This window comes from Alligator mississippiensis, chromosome 1, assembly GCF_030867095.1.
Source record: "Alligator mississippiensis isolate rAllMis1 chromosome 1, rAllMis1, whole genome shotgun sequence".
NCBI classification, from domain to species: Eukaryota; Metazoa; Chordata; order Crocodylia; family Alligatoridae; genus Alligator; species Alligator mississippiensis.
In genome coordinates, this window is record NC_081824.1 from 244803145 (window position 1) to 244826045 (window position 22901).

A 22901-nucleotide genomic window follows, 5' to 3' on the forward strand; every position below is an offset into this window, starting at 1 on the left:
GCTGCTTTTATTTTATTTTTTTCTTCTTCTCCACCAAGAGCCAGGGGAGAAGGCCAGCAATGCCTGGGAGGCTGCTATTACTGGGTTGTTGTTTTTTTTTCTTTCTCTCCCAAGGGCAGAGGGAGAAAGCTAGCTATGCCTGGGAGGCTGCTCTTACCAACTCCCAGTTAGAGCCACCCAAAAAAGTTGTGAACTCTCCAGCACTGGAGGTGTTTAAGAAGAGTTTGGTTAGCTACTGGGTGGGGATGTGCCAATGCTTCTGCTAAGACTCAGCCCCAGAGGGTCCAGACTACACAGTATGGCCCTTCCGGCTCAGGGCCAGACTGACACTGCATTGGGTTCAGGAATGAATTTTCCCTTGCTCAGATTGGTACAGACTGGGGTGGTTTGCCTTCCTCTGCAGCAGGGGCATGACCTCTGCCTGGGTCCTGCAGGCAGTGCCAACTGGCACCCAGCAGCCTGGCAGTCTTGTGTTGCCCTCAGGCCTCCACCCCATGTTCCAAGGCTCAGGTAGGGCTTGCAGCAATTTGCTCTAGGGTGGGAAGATTTCTCATCTTTTCTGCTTGGAACCGGGAAGTTTTCTTTTTTCCCCCAACCCTAACAAAATTTTTGGGCTTGCTTTCTTTTTTTTCATGGAAAACACTTGATTTCACACTTCTGTGATAAAAATTCAGTTGTGAATTGAGTTAGTCCCTATGTGCAGGGGCTGGTGTTTTGATGCACCTCAAATTTTACTTCAGAAAAGTTGCCAAAAAGTGCAAAAGTCACCCCTAAACTGGGTCACCATTTGGCCAGGATACATTTCACACTGATGGTACTGTGCTGTTCCGCACTGCATGCAGCAAGGCTTTAGATCACATGCAAAAGCAGATGATTGTAGAACACATGGAAAGCGCTAAGCATAAACAGAATGAAAAGAGATGAAGAGAAGATGCTGAAACAGCAGGGCCATCAACAACAGTAAAGAAATAATGCATGGTGACTGCAGCATTCTAGCCTTCTACAGCTGCCAAAGACCACTGTGTCACTTTGGATTTTGTTCGAATGCGTTTAAAAGCAGACTTTCCTCTGTGTAACATGAATTGACCTGTTACCATGTAGGTTGTAGGACTGCAGGGTGTGGGAACAGTCTGCTACTAGGAGCAGCATATCTTTGTGGGATAGCTCACGTAACTGGAGCATTGTCTTGGATGGGTACAAACTGTTCAGAAAGGACAGGCAGGGAGAAGAGGAGGAGTTGCTCATTATGTAGAAGAGCTGTATGATTGCTCAGAGCTTCAGTATGAAACTGGAGATAGGACTGCTGAAAATCTCTAGGCTAAGGTTGGAGGGAAGAGCAACAAGGGTGATGTTGTGGTGGGTGTCTGCTAGAGACCACCAGACTAGGAGGATGAGGTAGATGAGGCTTTCTTCAGATAATTAGTAGAAGTTTCTAGATTATAGGCCCTGGTTCTCATGGGGGACTTTAATCATCCTGACATCTGCTGGGAGGACAATTCAGCAGTGCACAGGAAATGTAGGAAGTTTTTGGAGAGCATTGGAGAGAACTGCCTGGTAGAAGTGTTGGAGAACCCAACTAAGGGCCATGCTCTTTTTGACCTACTGTACTCAAACACAGAAAAATTGGTGGGGATGTAGAAGTGGATGGCAGCTTGGCCAGCAGTGACCACAAGATAATTGAGTTCTGGATTCAGACAAAAGGAAGAAAGGAGAGCAGCAGAGTAAGGACCCTGGACTTTAGAAAAGCAGACTTTGACTCCCTCGGGGAACTGATGGGTAGGATCCTACGGGAGGCCAGTCTGTGTGGGAAAGGTGTCCAGAAGTGCTGTTTATGTTTGAAAGAAACCTTACTGAGGGTACAGGAACAAAACATCCTGATGTGCAGGAAAAATAGCAAATATGGCAGGCAACCAGTTTGGCTTAGCAGAAAACTCTTCAGCAAGCTTAAACACAAAAAGGAAGCTTATAAGAAGTGAAAACTTGGACAAAGCTTGGGAGGAGTACAAGAATATTGCTGAGACATACAGAGATGAATTCAGGAACACCAAAGCACAATTGGAGTTGCAACTAGCAAGGGACGTGAAGGGTACAAGAAGGGTTTCTACAAGTATGTTAGCAACAAGAGGAAGGTCAGGGAAAGGGTGGGAGAGGCATTCTTACTGAATGGGAGAGGCAACCTAGTGACAGATGAGGAAAAGGCTGAAGTGCTCAATGCCTTTTTTACCTTGGTTTTTGCAGGCAAGGTCAGCTCCCAGAATACTGCACTAGACAGCACAGTTTGGGGAGAAGATGAGCAGCCCTCAGTGGTGAAAAAATAGGTTAGGGACTGTTTAGAAAAGCTGGACATATACAAGTCGATGGGGGCAGATGCAGTGCATCTGAGGGTGCTGATGGAGTTGGCTGATGTAATTGCAGAGCTGCTGGCCTTTATCTTTGAAAACTCATGGAGATTGGGGGAGGTCCCAAATGATTGAAAAAGGGCAAATATAATGTCCATTTTTAAGAAACGGAAGAAGCAGGATCCAGGAAACTACAGAATTGTTAGTCCCCAGAAAAATCACCTCAGTCCCCAGAAAAATCATGGAGCAGGTCCTTTAAAGAATCCATTTCTAAGCACTTGGACTGTTCTCAGTGGTGGTAGATAACAGAACAAGAACCTGTGGTCTCAAGTTGCTGAAAGGGAGGTTTAAGTTGGATATTATGAAAAATTTTCTTACTAGGAGGGTGGTGAACCACTGGAACAGGTTACCTAGTGAGGTAATGGTATCTCCATCCTTTGGGGTTTTTAAGGCCTGGCTTGACAAAACCCTGGCCGGAGTGATTTAGTTGGTGATGGTCCTGCTTTGAGCAGAGGGTTGGATTAGATCACTTCCTGAGGTCCCTTTCAACCCTAATTTTCTATGATTCTCTAATCTCCCATGTCCTTTGCACATGTAGACACGTGCCTGGGAGCATTTACTCGAGAGTAAATTGCTCCTGGATCTTTTGCACATGTAGATACGTCTCCTGAGTTTTTTGGAAGTTCTGATTAAGGAAGGGCCCCAAAGCAGGAAACACATATTAGTAAGACTGTTCTGCCTCAGGTAATCTAAGAACTAGTGTAGTGAGCCAGAAGAACTAAGTTTATTGGCCAGAATCATAGTGCCTTGTCTGTTGTTTCTTGATTACCTAATTCTTGTTTCTATAAAATGTTATATGCTGCTTATGCCTGGCATGCCTTGCTTAGAACAAAATTAATTCACTTTGTTTAACATCTAGTGTGTCTTGCCTTCATATGTAGTTTGACTGAAGTCAGTGCTCTTTACTATTGCTCTGGTTTTTTTTTTTTTAATTGCCAGGTTTTGTTTTGTGTGTAGTTTGACAAGGTTCCCCCCCTCCCCTTTTCCCCCCCTCCCTCCGGTTTGAACCATCTTTCATTTTAACGAAATGCTTTCACTTTACAGATTTTTATATTTGTCTTTTGTTTGACAAAACGCCCAACAACCTTTCAGTACCTCTCACTTTCCCTCTAAATTGAAAACCCGTGAAGCCTCTTCAGAAGCCTGTTTGAATATTAATAGTAGCAAAACAGTTGTTTTGGGGGAAGGGATAGGAGAGACTGCATTTATTGTGTTTTTGTGGTCATTAGTAATGTATAAAAGATGTTGGTATTTTAGGCATGATTTCCCTCGACAGTCTCATGAGATTACTGCAGGTAACTTGCCTCAACTTGACCTGCTAAAAATAGCACAAGACTTCTTATGTCCCAGGCTTCCTGTGTGTCCCCATGGTTTTACCAGCATGACCACTGAGATCAGACGACCCCAGCAAGATGGGTGTTCTCCTTTAAACCCTGCCTTTTCAATGTCTGCTTTTTTGGGGAATTTCCATTTCCCAGAAAAACCTAGCTCTTGGAGCTTAGCCAAGTCTTTAGAAGAGGTACTGTTGGTCAAAATGCAGTCATTAAATTTGAGAGCTCTCTCTTGTCCCTAGTCTGGTGGGTCCATGTTGGAGATCTTGTTACCAAAGGTAGGGTACACATTTTCATAGTAAAAATCATGGAATGACTTCAAAAAATCACAAGTTATTCCAGTGTTTGGAAAAGTCCTTGCAGTAGGCATGAGTAAAATTTGGCTGAAAGATGCAAGCAAAAGTGGTGTTGTAATCTAGATTCAAGGCCAATTTGCAAAGCTCATTACTTTGAGCCATGGGTCAAATTGATGTAATGTCAGCTTCAGTGCTGTCTTCTGAACCACAGTATTTAGGTCCCTATCTCAAAATTACAACATAAAATGCAGTATTAATTAGTTTTTTTGACTATCAGTATTACAGTCTATATGAGAGGATAAGATCACAGGTAAGGATGTAAGGTTAAGATTGCTGTAGCTTCAACATCTGGTGAAAGAAAGTGTTAGCTGTCATTGAACTGTTGGAAGAAAGAGATGTTCTGTTGTCTTGTGCACAGGAGTTAGAGCCAGGGAATTAAGGTTTTTTGCTCTTAACCCTGACACCGAGTCCTTTTGTTGCTTAATATCTTGGTCTCAGTTGCCACATGGGAAAAGGAACTACTGAACTACTGATTCCATCTAGAATTGGCAGAAAATAAACAGGACAATGAACATTTTGACTTTTTTCAACTTTTTTCTTTAAAATTTCAGAAAAAGAAAAAAAAAGACAGTTTATCTCAGTTCCCTTTTGGGGTGTGCTGATATCAGAACTATGGTTTGTCAGATGCCTTGTAAGGGGGGGATGTATATATATTTGTGTATGTGTGTGTATATTAGGGCTGTCAATCACCATTAATGTGCGTGATTAAAGTAAGAACCAATTAACGTGTTAATTTTTTTAACACATTAATCTCACACATGGTTTTGCAGCCTGTACCCAGGCTGCCCTGCCCTTCTGTCATCACTGCTGCCTCTGGATGGCCCAGCAGTGGCGGAGCAGAGGAACCGTAGAGCAGCACGGGTGCAGGCTCCAGGCAGCTACAGCAGGAAGCAGGGGTGCACCCATGCACAAGCCCCATCCAGGGCCCCGAGCAACTGGGCTGGCAGCACCATGGTTCAGCCTCGCCCCCTGAGCTGTCAGGGGGAAGAAGAGGAAGCTGTCAGCTGCTGAATGGCCAGAGCTGGTGGGGAGGGGGGAATGGAGCCGCCTCACCTCGGGTCTGAACCAGCTACCCCCAATACCCCAGTTCAGGTAGCTGGGAGGCAATGGGGGTGCAAGGCAAGGGGGCCCTGTTCCCAGCCATCCCCCCCTCCCCTCTGGTCATTGAGCAGCTGGATACTTTGTCCTTTCCTCCATCCCCCTCCCTTGCTGACAGTCCTTCAGCTGGGGGGTGGGGGGCAGGAGTGGGAAGACAAGTGGTTCAGCAGCCTCCTGGGAGGTTGCTTGAGTGTCCCTGCCCGCTCGCCTGGGCTGATGTAAGCTGATTCCAGCCCTCCCTCTCCCCTCCCCCCACCCACCCACCCGGCAAATGTCTGTGGGGCCAGGCAGGGGGGAGGGTTGTCTTTATGTAAAGTGCCATGAGTTAAAGCGGGGTCCTAATGTCTGTCTGCACCAGGTGCGGCTGGTGAACTCAGACTGGTAGGGTGGTGGAGTGTCCCACCCGGGGGGGGGCGGTTGTTTTTGTTGTTGCAGCTGGCCAGGCACTTTGGCTAGTAGCAGGGAGGCTGCAAACCCTGCTGCTCCCAGCTGGCTGCAACCATCCCCCTCCTCCCCCACCCATGGGATGCTCCACTGTCCCACCAGTCTGAGTTCACCAGCAACACCTGGTCTGCGCCCTATGGTACTGATAATGTGCTCAGTGAAATCTGAATGGGGAACTGAGTCTGCAACAGTTAACTCCTTGGCTTAACTGACCACCTTATTCTCCACACATGTATGCTTCTCAGTACAATCTGTAGTGAATTATATTTAAAGATCTATTTCCATTAACAAACTTTTAATTGCTCCTTGAGTGGTTGCTTTAAGACAGTTTTCATAGTACTAATGTTAAGTTTTCTTTATTACTTGTTTATTAATATTAGTTGTGATTTCCTTGTTAATTTTAATTATTGCTTCAAATAAATTAAAATTTTCTGTTCTAGTGCAACTTCCTGTTTTCTTTTGGTTGTTCCATGGCTGCCTCTGTAGCCATAGTGTATTGTTGTGGAATTATTGGTGTTTTGAAGGTGCAGTACTCAGAGTGACAATTCTTTTTTTTTCTTTTCTTTTTTTCCCTTTCTCAATTTTAGGTAAGAACACTTCTTTCACTGGTTTTGCCTTTTATGGATTCCTCAGTTGGTAAAGTATTAACCTATTTTTGTTCAAAGTGCTGAATTGTATATTTTTAAACTTTTCAAAGTACTATTCTTCAGTGGGGCCATCCTTAATAATGGTGTTGGGTTCTCTGTATCGTAGCAAAACATGAAAGACAAGATGAATGCTAAGTAAACAGAATCATAGAAAAGCAAGACTGGAAGGGACTTCTAGAGGTCATCTAGTCTAGGGGTGGGCAGTTATTTGGGCTGGTGGGCCACTTAGAGAGTTAAGGTGAGCTGTCACAAGTCGGATCAGTCCCCCACCCCTGCCTCCACCCACAACAGCTCACCAACATTCCTTAAGTGGCTTTTCCCTGCACTCAGCCAGGCAGATGGATGGGGCTGTGGACAGGTGGGGAGCAGCAACTGGGAGTGGGATGGGTGGGTAGGGCCAGGGCACCTGAGAAGGGTGCGGGGCAGGAGGGGAGGAGCAAGCGGTCAGATACGAAGCCGGTGGCAGCTCAGACTCACCACGACTACTCCTCCGGGCTCCACGGGGTCCCCCAAAGTGCGGGCCCCGGGGCAGTTGCCCTGATTTGCCCCTCCCAGGGACGGCCCTGGCTGCCGCTGGCCACAGGTGACAGCACCCGGCTCCTGTCAGCTGGCAGGCAGATCGGGGGCCACCAACACACCCGGGAGGGCTGCAGGGGCTGTGCTCCCGGGGGTGTGTGCCCCCGAGCTGCCTACTGGATGACAGGAGCTGGGTGCTGCTGGCTGGGACCAGCAGCAGCACCAATCTTCCTGGCACTGGGTGTGGGCTGTGCCCAGTGCCAGTCTGTCATCTCGCAGGCAGATTGGGGGCCCGCACCTCCGGGAGGAGTCCAGCACAGTCCCCCACAGGCCTCCCGGGGGTGCAGGCGAGTCCCCCATCTGCCTGCCAGATGACAGGAGGTGTGTGCACCCAGCTGGGACTGGCACTGAAGGCAGTAAGCATGGCTTCAAAACTCTAAACAATCTGAAACTTTTGAAATGTTTTGAGTTCCCTTGTTTTGTTTCATTTTGATTTCACTGTTTTGAGCTCAGAATGCATGGAAACAGCTTCAGGATGAAATGCAGGGCAAAATTTTGCACAGCCTTGCTTGTTAGCAGTCTAATTTTTCTGTGAAGACTGAGGCAAAGGAGTTATTGAGCAGATATGCCCTTTTGCATCTTCTGCTAAAGAATTTGCCCTAGTTATTTAATAGCAGACATAGCTTTCTTAGTTTTTTAGTCAGGTCAAAATATCCATAGAATCTTTTCTTATTGTTAAGGGCATGTGAAATGGGACCTATTTGATTCGGATTAGTATTAGTATTTGGCCCGACTCAGGGACAATGATTTGATTCATTGTTTTGGATCACTGTCCCTGATTCGATTCAGCCGAATCTGAATCTGAAGATTAGATGCTGATTTGGAGAATCAGACACAGCTTTAAATATTTTTTCTACATACCTCAAGGTACCAGCATAGCTTGTGAACGCTGTGATTCTGGGGTGGATGGAGTGTCCCACAGGAGTTGCGGGGGGGCCCTCCACATGCTAGGCAGCGAACCCGGAAGCAGACCCAAAGTACTTTCTCTGGGGAGCATGCATAGGGGCCCCACTGAGGCACCCTGGGGCCACCCTCCAGACCCAGGAGGCACCACACTCCCCGGTGGACCCAGAAGTGGACAAGAAGTGCTTCTGGTGCACTTCCCGGGTCTGCTGCTGAGTGTGCTATGGAGCCCTCTGCGCTTCTATGGAACACTTCATTTGCCCCAGCATCACAACATTCATGAGCTGCCTGCTACCTAGAGGTATGTAGAAAAAACATTTAAAGCTGTGTCTGTTTGAATCTCTGAATCTTTCTGAATCTCTCCTAGACTAGGAAAGATTGCAGATAGCTGGTAAAGTGAGGATGTAGCTTGTTTAGACCCGAATTCAGTAAGGCATTGAACCACATGTATAACTTTAATTTAGGGGTGTCAAACTCAACTCTTACTTGGCCCCTGTTGCCAATGACTATGTCCATCGTGGCCCTAGGCCCCCATATTCTGTGGCAGGCAATGCCTACCCCCAACCTTTCAATAGCCTGCCAGAGTATCAGCAGGCAAGATGGGATGGTTCTGGAAAATGGATCCAACCCTTGGACTATGTGTTAGACATCCCTGCTCCAAGGATTTATCAAGTATGGCACCGTTCATTCTTAAAGTTAAGTGCACATTTAAAGATTTTACTGAATCATAAAACCAAAGGCTACAAGAGTAAGATTTCATACTCCTACCATTTCAAACAGAGGAGTCTAGTAAGTCTTATTGTTTAACCATGGAAAGAACCCCTCTGATGTATTTTTTCCATGGCCAAAATTGACCCAAGATTTAGAAACTGTACATTATGATGATACCATCCCAGGAAAAAGACTATTCATTTAGAAGTTGCCACTGGTCCTGCTGGTTGGAAGAGAATTAGTATATTGTGAAGAGTAATGCAACTATAAATACAACTTCCTGTGTGTTGGGCATATTTGCCAATGGCTGGAAACTTTAGAAAAGAGATCTTGTCCAGTTACAATTCACAATTAATTTATGGAAATGGACTTTTGGCTGAGAACAGCAGACCATTTTGTTTTTGCCAAGCATACTATACATTGGTATGTATTGTTGTAGTACTGTCATTTATTTTTCTAGATGTATGTAGTTTTAAATAATCAGTGAGAGGCCCAGGCATGAGGTAATGTTGGAAATAGACATTTTAAATTCTGTAATTCTTAATAAAGAATTATGGAAACACTGATATTGCTATCTACTTGGTCAAAATTGTGCGTCACTTGAACGCTATGTAGCTGTTTGCATCTGAGGCAAGCAAAAACTCATTTTTTTCTAAACTACTGTATATCATATATACCTCTGGACTTTGTTTTTAGAGGACTAAAACAAAAATAAGGAAATAATGTAATTGCTACTGGGAAATGAGATCTCTTACTTTATACTGTGGTGTTCTAAATTACCATGGTATTATAAGTATGAAAGAACCATTATGATAATCTGGTTAGACCTTCTGTGTAATGCAGGCCCAAAAGCATTGCTCACTAATCAGAAGTTTATTTATGTCTTTGGAATTTTGCCTTAGCACTCCAATAAAATCAAAGTGGATTACGTGGCTCAATTATTGATCTTGATGAAGACAGTGATGTGCTTAGTTATTACCTTTCTACCTGTCAAATAGTTTTATGGTGTTCTCAAGTTGACTGTATGGAGTTTGAGACAAGTTTTGAGACAAGTTTTTGAGACAAGTCCCAGTGTAGTCACCCAACCAGAAGCACATGCATTTTAGGAGGAGGAGATAAAGGCACACCCTAAATTAGGCTGCATCCAAAATCCTTCTGTTTGATTTTTCTTTGGCAACACCTGGCAACACCTCACACTCAACTCACTCATATTTGATTATGATTTTCTGTAAACTGTGCTGAATTAGCTGTTAGATGGCTTGCCATCTAGTTCATTTTGTCCTGGATTTCTGTTAGTACAGGAAGAATGGAGGTGATCCTTTGAAGAGTCATAGGACATTTGGGGTTGGGGGTAGAGCTGATCTTTTTCCTGAATTATGACATAATCTTACTGGATGCAATCTGTATAAAAAGAAATCCAGATTTTACAGAGCGAGATAGATAGATGTTCATTATTCTTCTTTGACTGATGCCCTGTGACTTGAAGTAACCATTTTCCATCAAAAAGGACTTTTTCTATTGTCATGTGGTTCACAACCTGAAATTTAACAAAAAAAAAAAGCAGAATCCAAACCCTTTACATTAAACTGTTATCTTACAAATGTTATAAATGTTTTGCTGCTTTGCTTTGAATGACTTTGTCTTATCACCTTGGTTTTGTACAGTTTTATTCTACTTTTATGTAGAAGGGGTTAAACCTATACATAGATTACGTAATTTGTTCTCTAGTGCTTATAATTTCTAGAATATGCATTTTTTGCCAGAAACATGACTCAAAAGATCAATAGCAAGCAATCTGTACAAGTTTACACAAGGGAACAAAATATTTCATTCTCTGAGCACTGGGTTTTGAAAGCACATATTATGAAAATATGTACTGCAGAAGGGAGGTCATCGTTTTTAAACTTCTCAGTTGATTGCTGAAATACTTTTAAGTGTGGGAAATTCTGGATTTTGTTGGAAAATCTTTTCTCTTGTTTTCTTGTGATCTTTTGAGTAGTACTTCTCTATTTTAGAAATCATTCTTTATGCTGCTGTCCACAGAGGTAGTCATTTGAAAAAGATTTACTTTGCAAACAAGTTCATGACACAGACAGGCAGCATAACTGTGGGTGAGCAAGTGGGGCACCAGCCCTGGGCACCGAGTTGTAGTGGCAACAGTTCCAAGTGTGAAGAGAGACTGCCCTGTGGTGGCAGGACAGCAGGTGAAGTCTTCTGAATCTCTAAGAAGTCTCTCCTCTGCTGAGTACCTCCCTCCCCACATGCAGGGTGCCAAAAATCACAGTTATGCATTTGGACAGAGAAGTTTTAGATTACATTCCAAGAAAGTCATCCATGGTTCTTTGAATTGCTTTTTGGATTACCTGAAGGAGTAGTGCTAAGATTACATTATTGATAAGGGTGAAAGAACATCCTTTATATCAAGCAAAGAAGCAGGAGGACAGATGTTGGCAAAATGGTTGACAATTTATGTACTATGCTATATCACAGGTTGGATTTTTGCCACTTTAGGAGAAGGCAAACTTTATGGGACTGCACATGCAATGGAAATCATCCCTCATAAACCAAAAAATCCTTTTCAAGATCCAAAACAATACCCTCTGTCTTCAATCTGACCCCCAACTTCCTGACCATTCATAAACTGCCAGTAGGAAAGGAGATTGCAACCACAAGCAGATAAGAAAGCTTTGTCAGCTCCTTGTTCTTCTGAATGGGGGAAGCACAGTGTTATGGAGAGCAGCCATCTCTTCACCCCAAAGCTGTCTACACCTATTCCACTTGCTCCACTTCTGCAAATAAGTTTCTGTGAGATGATGAAGTTAAGATTAATGAAGTTACAGAAGTCTCCTACCTTTTTGCCCTCAGCTTGCATCAAAAGTTCTACAGGGCACCCCAGCCCTCTAGTGTTTGGTGGGAAGTCTGACTCACATTATCTCTTAATGGAGTTTTCTATCAATGTGTCCTAGAATTTAGTGTATTCCTTGTTTTAACAGATAACAGGAGACAAAGGATAAGGAAGGCATGGGCCAGGTAAGCTATTTTTTTCTTTTAGCAGCCCATGTAGAAAATCAGTTGCTGCAATTTGCTGCTCATTGAAAGGGCAATAATGTTAATGCTATTTCTTAGACAACAAGGGTGTGATTGGATATAGTGCAGATGCTGAATGACAAGCAAAAAAGCAATGAGCAGGTGCATATAAGGGAACCCATTCCTGCATGACTGAGCTAACTGGGCAGCCACTGAATTACTCATGTTCAGTAGGGCTGTGTGAAGCTTCGGTCCCTGATTCGATTTGGCAGAGATTTGGCCTGAATCAATGGCCAAATCTCTGAATCCGAATTGAATCAGGAGACCTTTTAATCTCTCCAAATCGATTCAGAGATATTCAGAAAGATTCAGCAATTCAGACATAGACACAGCTGTAAATGTTTTTTGTACATACCTCAAGGTACCAGGTGGCTCGTGAATGCTGAGATGCTGGGGCATGTGGTGCATCCCACAGGAGCGTGGGGGGAGGCGGGGTGTCCGCAGCACACTTGGCAGCAGACCTGGAAGTGGACTGGAAGCACTTCTGGTCCACTTCCAGGTCCACCGGGAAGCATACTGGGGGGCCCCCCTGTGCCCCCTGGCTCAGTGACTGGTGCCTCCTGGGTCTGAGGGGGGCACCTGGGGTCCCCCCTGTCACGACCCAGTGATTTTGGTGCCTCGGCACTATGGAATTTTCTTGTCACATGAGAGCCTCTTGCACAGCGAGGGTTTTTGCTGCATAAAGAACCCGCATGCAGGAGGGAGTTCCCGCCGATTTGCAGCTGTCTTTGCAGGATGCATTTTCCCTTTGCAGCACAGAAATGCACGGTGCAAAGAGTTCCCGCTATTCGAATGCAAATTTGTGTCCCGCTATTGGCTAGTGCTAAATTATTCACACGTGGCGGCCGGTAATTGGCTTGCTGGCCGTTTAAAAATTAGCATGACTTCCGCCCAAGTTGAAGAACTTTGAGCACGCTGCAGAGTGCCTCTAAAGAGATCTGACTTGCGGCTAGCTGGTCGATAGACTGATCACCTATCGATCCTTCTTCCCGTCGCTGAGCACAATCCCAGACGTACCCTTTTCCCGCCGGCTTAAGTTACGGACGGATTTGCTGGCTTTGGCCTCGCCAGCTGGAGCAACTTACATTGTTGTTCAGATGACCGGACCGTTTCCGTCACAGCCACCCGCGACGTAAGTAAAGTTTTTACAACCATTAAACCTCGTCTGCCTCTCCATTCACCAGCCCGCCCTGACGAACGAGCAATTTCTAAATCACCTCAGGTCGGCTCAGCCCAGCCAAGACATGGCGACAAGGATGGGATTAAAGGGCACGGCGATGGAGAAGAACCTAATTAGGTGCTGCACCGGGAACCGCCACATAGAGAATGCTAACGATCTACGGGCGCATATCGCTTACCACCAGGCGGTAGAAGGGGAGAAAAGAAATATTGATGGTTACTTCTCCATAAAAAGAGAAGAGGCCGTAGTGAAAGAATGGAGAACAAAGCTATCCCTTGGGGAGTTCGGATGCATAATGGGGAGCGACCGGGTTTATTATCGGCCCCCGGAGGAAACATCAACCATATCCCTAGATGGGGTGAAGGTGCGGAAAGCAGAAAAGCTGACCCCCGCTCAGGAGTTCGCCCAATGCACCCGATACTTAAAGGAGGGGGGGGAACCCACCCCCGCGGACTGGTTCAACTGTCTGGATTTGGTGCCTGAGTTGCGGGGCCATGAGCTCCTCGTTCAGCTACGGGAGGATTTGGAAACTAAGGGCCGTCACAAGCCGAAGTGGGGTCTAATTAAATGGAAAAAGGGAAAGATGATAAATGTGCTGTTCCGTGCAGTAACAGGCCTACTAAGGGAATACGCGAATTTGGAGGCTCAGATGCATACTGCGGGTAAGGAGTCGCTGGAGCGGACAGCAAAGGGCTCTGGAGCAGCGTTTATTAACAGTGCCAGCCACATGAGGCTGTTAGCAGAAAATGGCGCCGAAAGAAGCGTGAGCTACCCAGGGAACCCGGAAAAGAGGGTCGGAGTTTCGGAAGACCCGGCGGGGATCCCCCTAGTGACTCCACCCCCTGAGGTGACATCGTTCCCAACGGCCACGCATCTTTACCACAGGGAGGGGGCAATGGGAGGAGGGACATACCCAACGCTCCCAGATACAGAATTTAACCCTCTCTCTGCCGCAGCTTACCTGATAGCTGTGATGAAGCATGTTGAGGATGAAGAAGGTACCACGCGTACCACTGTTATCTCTCGCACACGCACCAGACCAGAGATACAAGAGCTTTGCAAAGAATCTAAAATAAGGCCAGAAGAAACCTTGGCCATGTGGTTAGGAAGACTGATAGTGGAATTTGGATCTGACACTCTGGATAAGGAAGAAGCAAGTGCCCTGACAAGACAAGCGGCGTGGAGTGGAGGGCGTGCTACTGATTTGAATGTGGTCACGGACAGTGCCCACTGGCCCATCCCGCTCCCAGCGCTTGTGGTAGGACAGGTAACCCACAAATTTCACACCTGGCACGAGGGTTGCCCACAGAAGGCTACTGCAGAACAACTTCTCCTGGCTATAGTCGGAGTGTCATATCTCTCATGGAGCCCAAGAACAAATCCAATGGGACTAACAGCAGTCCAGCGTAAGGAGAGATGGGCTCATCGTCACCTATCGGACCCCGGGGCAATTCCAATGCCCTTGGAAGCCATAGATGCCTGCGTGGAGGTATACGGAGGAGCGAATGTTGTTACACTCCGACTCTTCTTGAACCCGATGGCAGGTCAACCAGTGGGAAATCTTTTAGGCCATCTCCCACGATTGCAGGCACTTATGAAGCAAGGTGAGGAAGCTTCTGATGACATAAGGGATTGACCTTCAGCGTACCTAGCTGCAACATTGAGGCCTCGGCGTCAAGGGTATACCCCTCGGCGAGAGCCATGGGGGTCACCTCCAAGGACCCCAAAAGAAAGAACCTCAAAGGAAAGAACTCTGAAGGAAAGAACTATGTTCGGATTTCTTCTCACTTACTCCGGACTAACAAAGGCTCAGTTGAGACTTTTGGAAGACAAGGCCCAGGCCAGTATGGCTGAAGCATTGGGATTTAATTTCGAGGATTCGCCAAAAAACGAGTAACAGCCGTCGGCTCTGCCGGTGGCCTTCACCAATTCAAACCCGATCCTACTGATTCTCATCCATACACTGAACTCACTGTTTACAACCCTACCGATCTGGATGACCAACAACAGGTATTCTTCCTTCTTGATACTGGAGCTCAGACCAATGTGATTACCTCAGTGATACCTCATCAAAAGACCACCAAGATGATCAAGGTACAAGGGCTTAACGCTATCACCGTCACAACGAAGGTCAAGTTTTGGGTCCAGGATCACCGATATCCCCTAGAGGCTGTTCTAGGGGGCATCAACATTTTAGGAATCCCGGGGATAAAAGTGCTTGACCTCAAGGAACAAGTGCTACAGGCATTACCCGTAATTATCCCAGAGCAGGACTGGCATTGACCAACGCTTCGTGACACTTCCACCTGGTGATATCGGCCAATCCCAACTAAGGATTCTCTAGAACAGTCCCTTACTGACCTTCTGCAGCGACTCGAGCTACGAGGCTGTATTAAGACCGTAACAGCCAGCACCTACCTATCATCAGGATGGGGAGTTGTGAAACCTGGGAAGCCTAATGAAGCCCGGTTGGTCGTGGACTATAGAGAAGTCAACAAAAGGTGTCAGGTACTTCAACAACCTAATCCATCTACGCTGCCACAGTGTATGTTTGAGATGGCACAGTTCCAGCAAAGTCAGTAGGTCGGAATCACATTGGATCTGAAAAATATGTTCTTTTCCATCCCAATAACTGACCCGGAAGGAATACTAAAAATGTGTATTGATGGCATCATGTACAGGTGGACAGTTTGTCTGCAAGGATATCACAACGCTCCATCATTAGCCACTGGTGCCATGAATAACACCCTGAAGAATTTTCGAGCCTTGCACTCTCTTCCCCCAGAAAAAGAATTAAAAATTTGGAGTTATGTTGATGATATTGCCATCATGGGTCGCGATAGTTCTGTAGTTGCCAGCGTAGTAAACCAACTAGTTGCTCACCTTCAAAGTGAGGGATGGACAATCAACGAGGAAAAGTCAAGCCTACATCCTGTAGATGACATTACGTTCCTTGGCACTCGATACACCGGTTCCATCCGCCACGGAGTCTCGCATGAGGGTCCTAACATCAATCCGCTAAAAACATTCCACCCTGTCACTAAGAGGCATTTTCAACAGCTTTTGGGTCATTTAAATTGGTATCGACATTATGTTGAACCCAGCGATTTGGCACTCCTCACTAAATTACAGCGACAGATTTGTGACAAGTCCCGAAAGTCCACGCCTTGGACGGAAAAGGATCAGCAGAATCTGCTTCGCCTACTAACCATGGTTAAAGGTACACAACTCCATGCCATCCATCTGGGTGAGTCACTAACCGTAACCCTTGGATTCACCACCAACCACGTGTGGGCTGTCGTGCATAACCCCCGCGATGAGCTAGTATACACAGCCCATAAGATGCTTCAAGCGGCACAACATCGATATGGAGCTATAGGAAAGATTCTCCTAGCTGAACAACTGGTGGAGCCATTAGCAAGGGGGCATGGGACGTTACGCGCTCCTGGTGCCACATTGTTACCCTTGCTGGACGCGGGAAGAATCGACCCACATTTTCAAGGGGAGTCTAAGACCTGGAATACACTAGTACTTACCCACCATTACAATTGGCATTGTTGGAGGTTGGAAGACACAGTACCTGATCCAAGCCCAGAAGATGAGGAAAAGGTCCCTACATTGTATGGAACTTCAGCCCCAGCGTGGATGGCCTCAGATGGAACCTCCCGACATGGAGGAGGCTATGGATACTACTGTAAAGCTTGCCACAATAAAGAAATATTCCAAGCCGACCCAGATGATAATTCGTCCCAAAAATGTGAATTATTAGGATTCCTAAAGGTACTAGAGCATTGTCTGACACATCATGATGATACACTCCCCGTTCCAATCATCGCCATTGATTCGCAGTATATCTATAAAATTCTTACCGGTACAGCCTTTCCTACCGAAAACTTGGATGATTGGCAAGACATCTGGAGGACGTTAACTAGATTTGTACGCCTTCCGTTAGTTAGGCACACTAAGTCCCACTGTCCGGATACTGATCCAGTACATGAGGTTATTGATAAGCTCTTGGAGGATCCACTCCGGACTGACGTGGTTTTGCCTATCACATCTACTTACGGTCCTGAAGCAAATCCATTCCTCGCGTGGCTTCATGAAAATTGGGGTCACCCAGGACCACGGGCTTGTCATCAACGTTGGTGCCGAACCATTACAGAGCCGGCCTCATATGGAACCCGGCGGGATTGGGAAAAGGTAGCTCAGGCCTGTGAGACATGTGCTAAAGAGAAGTGTCATAAAACCAAGCATCAGCTCGGAGCTTTCGATTCTTCTCAGTTTCAGGCAGGAAAAGTTTGGCAGGTGGATCTGCTAGGATCCCTCCCAGGGTCTAAACCACCAAATAAAGGACTAGTTGTGGTTGATTTGGGGACCAGACAGTTGCAGGTTATTCCCTTACGGAAAAGCAATGCCACTGCTGTTATTGCTGCCTTAACTGCTGTATTTGCCACCTGGCAACCTCCTCATGAAATTCAGTCTGATGGAGGACCTCCGTTTAACTCTAATGCTCTGGATAAATTTGCTCGTCTTCACAATGTGACATGGCATCTTCATTTGCCGTACCATCGGCAGTCCAACGGCATTGTGGAGAGACACATAGGTCTATACAAGGAGCAGCTTCGCCTTAGAGGAGGAGGGACGTTTAAAAATTGGACTAAATTTAATCACGATGTCCTTATTTCACTAAACACTGTTAAACCATTATGGGATGAAGCTGATGTCCAGAAACCCCCACCTTGGGAGCCCAAGTTCCAACCTGACGAGTTTAGTGTGGATCTCAATACCGCACCCCCATCAGTCTCATCCACAAGTTCACAAAGGAACAGTTCAACGGTCGGGACAGTATCCCAATACCTATTCTGTCCAATTGGAAGAGAAGCCTGATTGTCCTCCTATTATCGTTCATCACAACTGGATGACTCGCCGTTCCGACGTTCACCCAGTATCCTTACAGTGAAACCAATTATGATTCTTTCTTGTTTTGTTTTGTCTTGTTATTCTGTTTTCTTCACAGGTTTGACCCCAGCAAAAGCGGTAATTCACAACCACCTGATTATGAGACCAGACTGCAGTCCATTCGAAGCCAAAGAGTGATGGTTGCAAGGGAGGGACTGAGATGGCAAAAAGCCCATTGGCTCAGGACTTGTTATGATACTATTTTCTCATTTTGTTAAGTGTTTATTGACATTGTCTGTTGTAGGAGAAGACGGACCGAAGCGGATGTTCTCCGATCAGACGATGATCAACAGTTGTTGTTATGTGTTCAAAGTTATTGCATGTTGTAGTTTGTTAAGAAGACCAGTCTGTCAAGTTATTTGTTTATGTATTTATATAGAGAGAGAGAGAGAGAGAGAGAGAGAGATATTGGTTGTGAAGGTTTTGCCAAGTCAGTGAATCCTCTAACAAAGATACCGTATGATGTGCTCATGTGTCGAAAATTCCAGTTGTGCCGTCGGCAAGGGGGCATGTCACGACCCAGTGATTTTGATGCCTTGGCACTATGGAATTTTCTTGTCACATGAGAGCCTCTTGCACAGCAAGGGTTTTTGCTGCATAAAGAACCCGTGTGCAGGAGGGAGTTCCCGCCAATTTGCAGCTGTCTTTGCAGGATGCATTTTCCCTTTGCAGCACAGAAATGCACTGTGCAAAGAGTTCCCGCTATTCGAATGCAAATTTGTGTCCTGCTATTGGCTAGTGCTAAATTATTCACACGTGGCGGCCGGTAATTGGCTTGCTGGCCGTTTAAAAATTAGCATGACTTCCGCCCAAGTTGAAGAACTTTGAGCACGCTGCAGAGTGCCTCTAAAGAGATCTAACTTGCGGCTAGCTGGTCGATAGACTGATCACCTATCGATCCTTCTTCCCGTCGCTGAGCACAATCCCAGACGTACCCTTTTCCCGCCGGCTTAAGTTACGGACGGATTTGCTGGCTTTGGCCTCGCCAGCTGGAGCAAATTACATTGTTGTTCAGATGACCGGACCGTTTCCGTCACAGCCACCCGCGACGTAAGTAAAGTCTTTACAACCATTAAACCTCGTCTGCCTCTCCATTCACCAGCCCGCCCTGACGAACGAGCAATTTCTAAATCACCTCGGGTCAGTTCAGCCCGGCCGAGACACCCCCTTGTCCAATCTCTGAGCCAGGGGAGTCGTGGGGGGCACCCCCAGCGTGCTCCCTGGCAGACCCAGAAGTGGACCAGAAGTACTTCCAGTCCACTTCTGGGTGTGCTGCCGAGCATGCAGGGGACACCCCCCCCCACCTCCCGCTCCTGTGGGACGCTCCATCTACCCCACCATCGGAGCATTCATGAGCCGCACCTGGTACCTCCAGGTATGTAGAAAAAAAAACATTTAAAGCTGTGTTTATGGCTGGATCAGTGATTCTCCGAATCGGCATCGAATCTTCAGATTTGGCTGAATTGAATCGGGGACAGTGATCTGAATCAATGAATTGCCAAATCTGAATTGAATGCAGCCACTTTTGCGCAACCCTAATGTTCAGTAGAAATGGCAAGGCCTTCAAGTGAAGTATGGAACTAAACACCTATTGAGTGTTGTCCTAAAATCCATGTTTCCTTGGGGTACTTCTGTAGAGCTTGAGACATGTAGCTGCTTAATCAGAGGAGCATGCCTAGTTACTTTTTAGCAATCCATAGCTTGTGTTAACTTTTGAGGTGCAGTGCAGTAACTTTGTGTTTCCTGTCATCCACTGCCAAAGACTCATAGGAGAGCAAGACTTGGGAAGCAGAGCAAAGGAGGAGGAAATTTGTGACTTCCAGGTATCAAGCAGCTCTGTCAACACAGCAGTTTCTTGTTGCTATATAAATAATAACTGACTTTCTGGTTATAGGTGAGAATCAGTCACAGAAAAAAAAGCCTTGGGTTATGTCTTGCGGTTAGACCAGTGGTTCTCAATCTTTTTTAGATTTGAGGTCTGCGTTGGAAAAAGCCTGCCCTTAGTGTTCACTTATTTTTTTGACCAGAGAAATTAACTCAAATAGGCCACAGCAGGTCAGAAAGTTGTTGACACTATGGGGTTCCTATTTGAAGACCCTATATTTATCTTGTGAATCACTTTAGATGCCTGCATACCTAATAGTGCTAATATTGAGCAGCAACCTGTTGCATCTTTAAAAGGATCTCAAGGCATCCCAGAGATTTGTGGCACCCTGGTTGAAAATCACTTGGTTAGACTCTTCACAACACTGTGACTCCAGATTTGTTGTTGACTTATAAACTCCTGTCAGCTTGCAACTCTTCCTTTAGTTTTGCTTATCATGAGTGAGTTGGGTAGAAAGTAATCTTGAGTTAAAATAAGTAATGCAAGTATTCATTGTTTTGCTCCATGTGAATTACAAACTCTCTTTTGCTTTTGCTCTGCAGAAGCCTAAGCAACAGAACTTGCTATTACCATATTTCCTCACTTATAATTAAGGACCACTGTAATTCAGGCTCTGGCAGGGGGAAAAGTGGGCTCCCTGCAGGCTCACCAGAGCCAATTTCAGGCGTTTTTCTGGGTGGGCTCTCCCACACCTCTGGCCAGGTGTAGAGTGTAGGGTGCTCTCGCTGCAGGGGCTTCTTCCTGCCTGGCATGGGTCTCCCGAGCCCCATTCTGCCCCGTTGCACAGAGAAGGGGAGGAGGAAATTCCCCTCTGCTTCCACACAGCAGCAGAGCATAGTGGGTCTTGGGACAGCCATGATGGGCAGGAGCCCCTCTGGTGGCGGCATCCTCCACCCCATGCCTGGCTGTGGGAGCAGGCACCCAGCATGCCTGTGCTTGTAGCCCCTAAGGCAGGGGGTACTTACCTGTTTTATCCTGGGCAGGGCTTATAAGCTCCCCACCAAAGTGGGGAATCAAACAACCTGATTAACTGAGCTCCAGAAACACGTAGGGATTCCACAGTTTTTTCTGGGAATCTGCTGCCTTTCTTCTCTTCACTTCAGGTTAAATATTTTTGTAACAATTTTTCTTGCCCTCCCTTTCCCCTATGGTTTTAGGCCATTTCTGGCCAAATCACAGTTTTCCAGAACTTTGGGGGAAATGCTAAATTTTGGGCTTTCCTCTGAAATCCCCTGAAGCCCAAATTACATTGGTCCCTATTGGGCACGACAGCTGATTTTTTTGGGTGGGGAAAGGTGTGTGCTGTATATGGAAAAACATGCTGTCTTAGCTTTCTCAATAATCTGTTTATCAGTCTAGTTGACAAGTAAAATGTATGTTTTGGGAGTTTCTTTCTTTTTTTAAAACCTAGAATGAAAACAGCACTGTTGCTGTTTAGCAAAGAAACCTATTTCTAAGTTCATGCTTTTTATTAAATTGCATTTGGCTTTTAATCTATACAATAAATTATTGTTATGCTAGCAACAGGCTGTTTAGCAATTTGAAAAATAACTTCTGTTTCCACTGATTGTAACCTTTCCTAGATAACACACTTCAACTCAGGTGTTGTGGTGGACACAGTCTTTCTGGACTTTAGGAAGGCCTTCAACACTGTCTCTCACCCCATTCTCATTAAAAAACTAGGGGACTGGAGTCAGCACCTACACAGTCAGATGGGTACTAATTGGCTGGAGGGCTGTACCCAGAGAGTGGTGGTGGATGGGTCTTATTTGACCTGGAGGGATGCAGGCAGTGGGGTTCTGCGGGGCTCGGTCCTTGGGCCCACACTGTTCAACATCTTCGTCAGCAATTTGGCCGAGGGGGTAAAAAGCACCCTGTTCAAATTCACAGATCACACTAAGATGTTGGGGGAAGTGGGCATGCTAGAAGGGAGGAATAGGCTGCAATCAGACCTGGACAGGTTACAGGGGTGGGTGGATGAGAACAGGATGGGTTTCAACACTGACAAGTGCAAGATACTGCACCTGGGGACGAAGAACCAGCAGCATACCTACAGACTGGGGAACTCCCTTCTCATCAGTGCAGAGGCAGAAAAGGATCTTGGAGTCATTATTGATGCCAAAATGAACATGGGCTGACAGTATGGGGACGCGGTCAGGAAGGCCAACTATACTTTGTCATGCGTCCGCAGATGCATCTCAAACAGGTCCAAGGAGGTGATCCTCCCCCCCTATGCGACACTGGTCAGGCCGCAGTTGGAGTACGGCATCCAGTTCTGGGCGCTGCACTTCAGGAGGGATGTGGACAACATAGAGAGGGTCCAGAGGAGGGCCCCTCGCATGATCAGGGGGCAGCAGGGCAGGCCCTACGAGAAGAGGCTACGGGACCTGAACCTGTTTCAGCCTCCACAAGAGAAGGCTGAGGGGGGATCTAGTGGCCATTTACAAACTAGTCAGAGGGGACCAGCAGGCATTGGGGGAGTCCCTGTTCCCCTGAGCACTCTCAGGAGTGACAAGAAATAACGGTCACAAGCTGGCAGACGATAGATTTAGACTAGGTATCAGGAGGCGCTACTTCACTGTCAGGGCGGCTAGGATCTGGAACCAACTTCCAAGAGAAGTGGTGCTGGCTCCTACCCTGGGGGTCTTTAAAAGGAGGCTGGATAAACACCTTGCCGGGGTCGTTTGACCCCAGTACTCTTTCCTGCCATGGCAGGGGGTCGGACTTGATGATCTGCTCAGATCCCTTCCAGCCCTACCTACCCTACCAACTATGAATGACTGAGCATTTTGGAAACTTCTGCTTTCAACAAAACCCACAAATAAAAATAACAGGAGCGGATCATGAATGAGCATTAAATGTACATAAGATGTTGTAATAACTTTCCCAATATGGGCTTTACAATTTGGGCAGTTGCTTTGGTTTTATTAAAATTAGGCTCTAATCTGCTCAGAAAGGGTCAGCAGACCTAATTATTCCCACCATAACTTCTTTCTGTCTTCCTTCCTTCCTTCCTTTTGTCAAAATGCTATGACAACTAGTTGGTTTTAGGCAAATAGAGCCTGGCTTTGAAAAGACATTATGTCTGAAAGTCAAACATGGATGGCAGCCATTGGCACTGAAAGAAGTTAGAAACCACATATTGTTTTCTCATTGGATGAAGAGCTTAAAGCAATGTAAAGTTAATTGAAGAATTCCTTCAAAGTGAAGTCAGACTAAAATAAAAGCTTAGGATCTATAATTTGCTAAATATGAAAGCTCTGTAGGCATCAGTGAAGCTAAAAGAATCTGAAAAGAATATATTTTAGTAAACATATCTGGCTTG

At 46.0% G+C, this 22901-nt stretch overlaps 2 protein-coding genes across 4 annotated transcripts in view; one reads left to right on the forward strand and one right to left on the reverse strand.

Moving 5' to 3' along the window:
* CMSS1 (cms1 ribosomal small subunit homolog) overlaps nt 1–22901 on the forward strand; it is a 417726-nt gene that overhangs the window by 217068 nt on the left and 177757 nt on the right. Inside the window, exon 3 of the mRNA XM_059720440.1 lies at nt 6216–6264. Coding sequence (XP_059576423.1) covers nt 6249–6264 — 16 coding nt within the window. The 5' untranslated portion in view covers nt 6216–6248. The remainder of the gene's footprint in view (nt 1–6215; nt 6265–22901) is intronic.
* Nucleotides 1–22901, reverse strand: part of FILIP1L (filamin A interacting protein 1 like) — a 343045-nt gene that overhangs the window by 212070 nt on the left and 108074 nt on the right. The gene's annotated exons all lie outside the window — the stretch shown is intronic.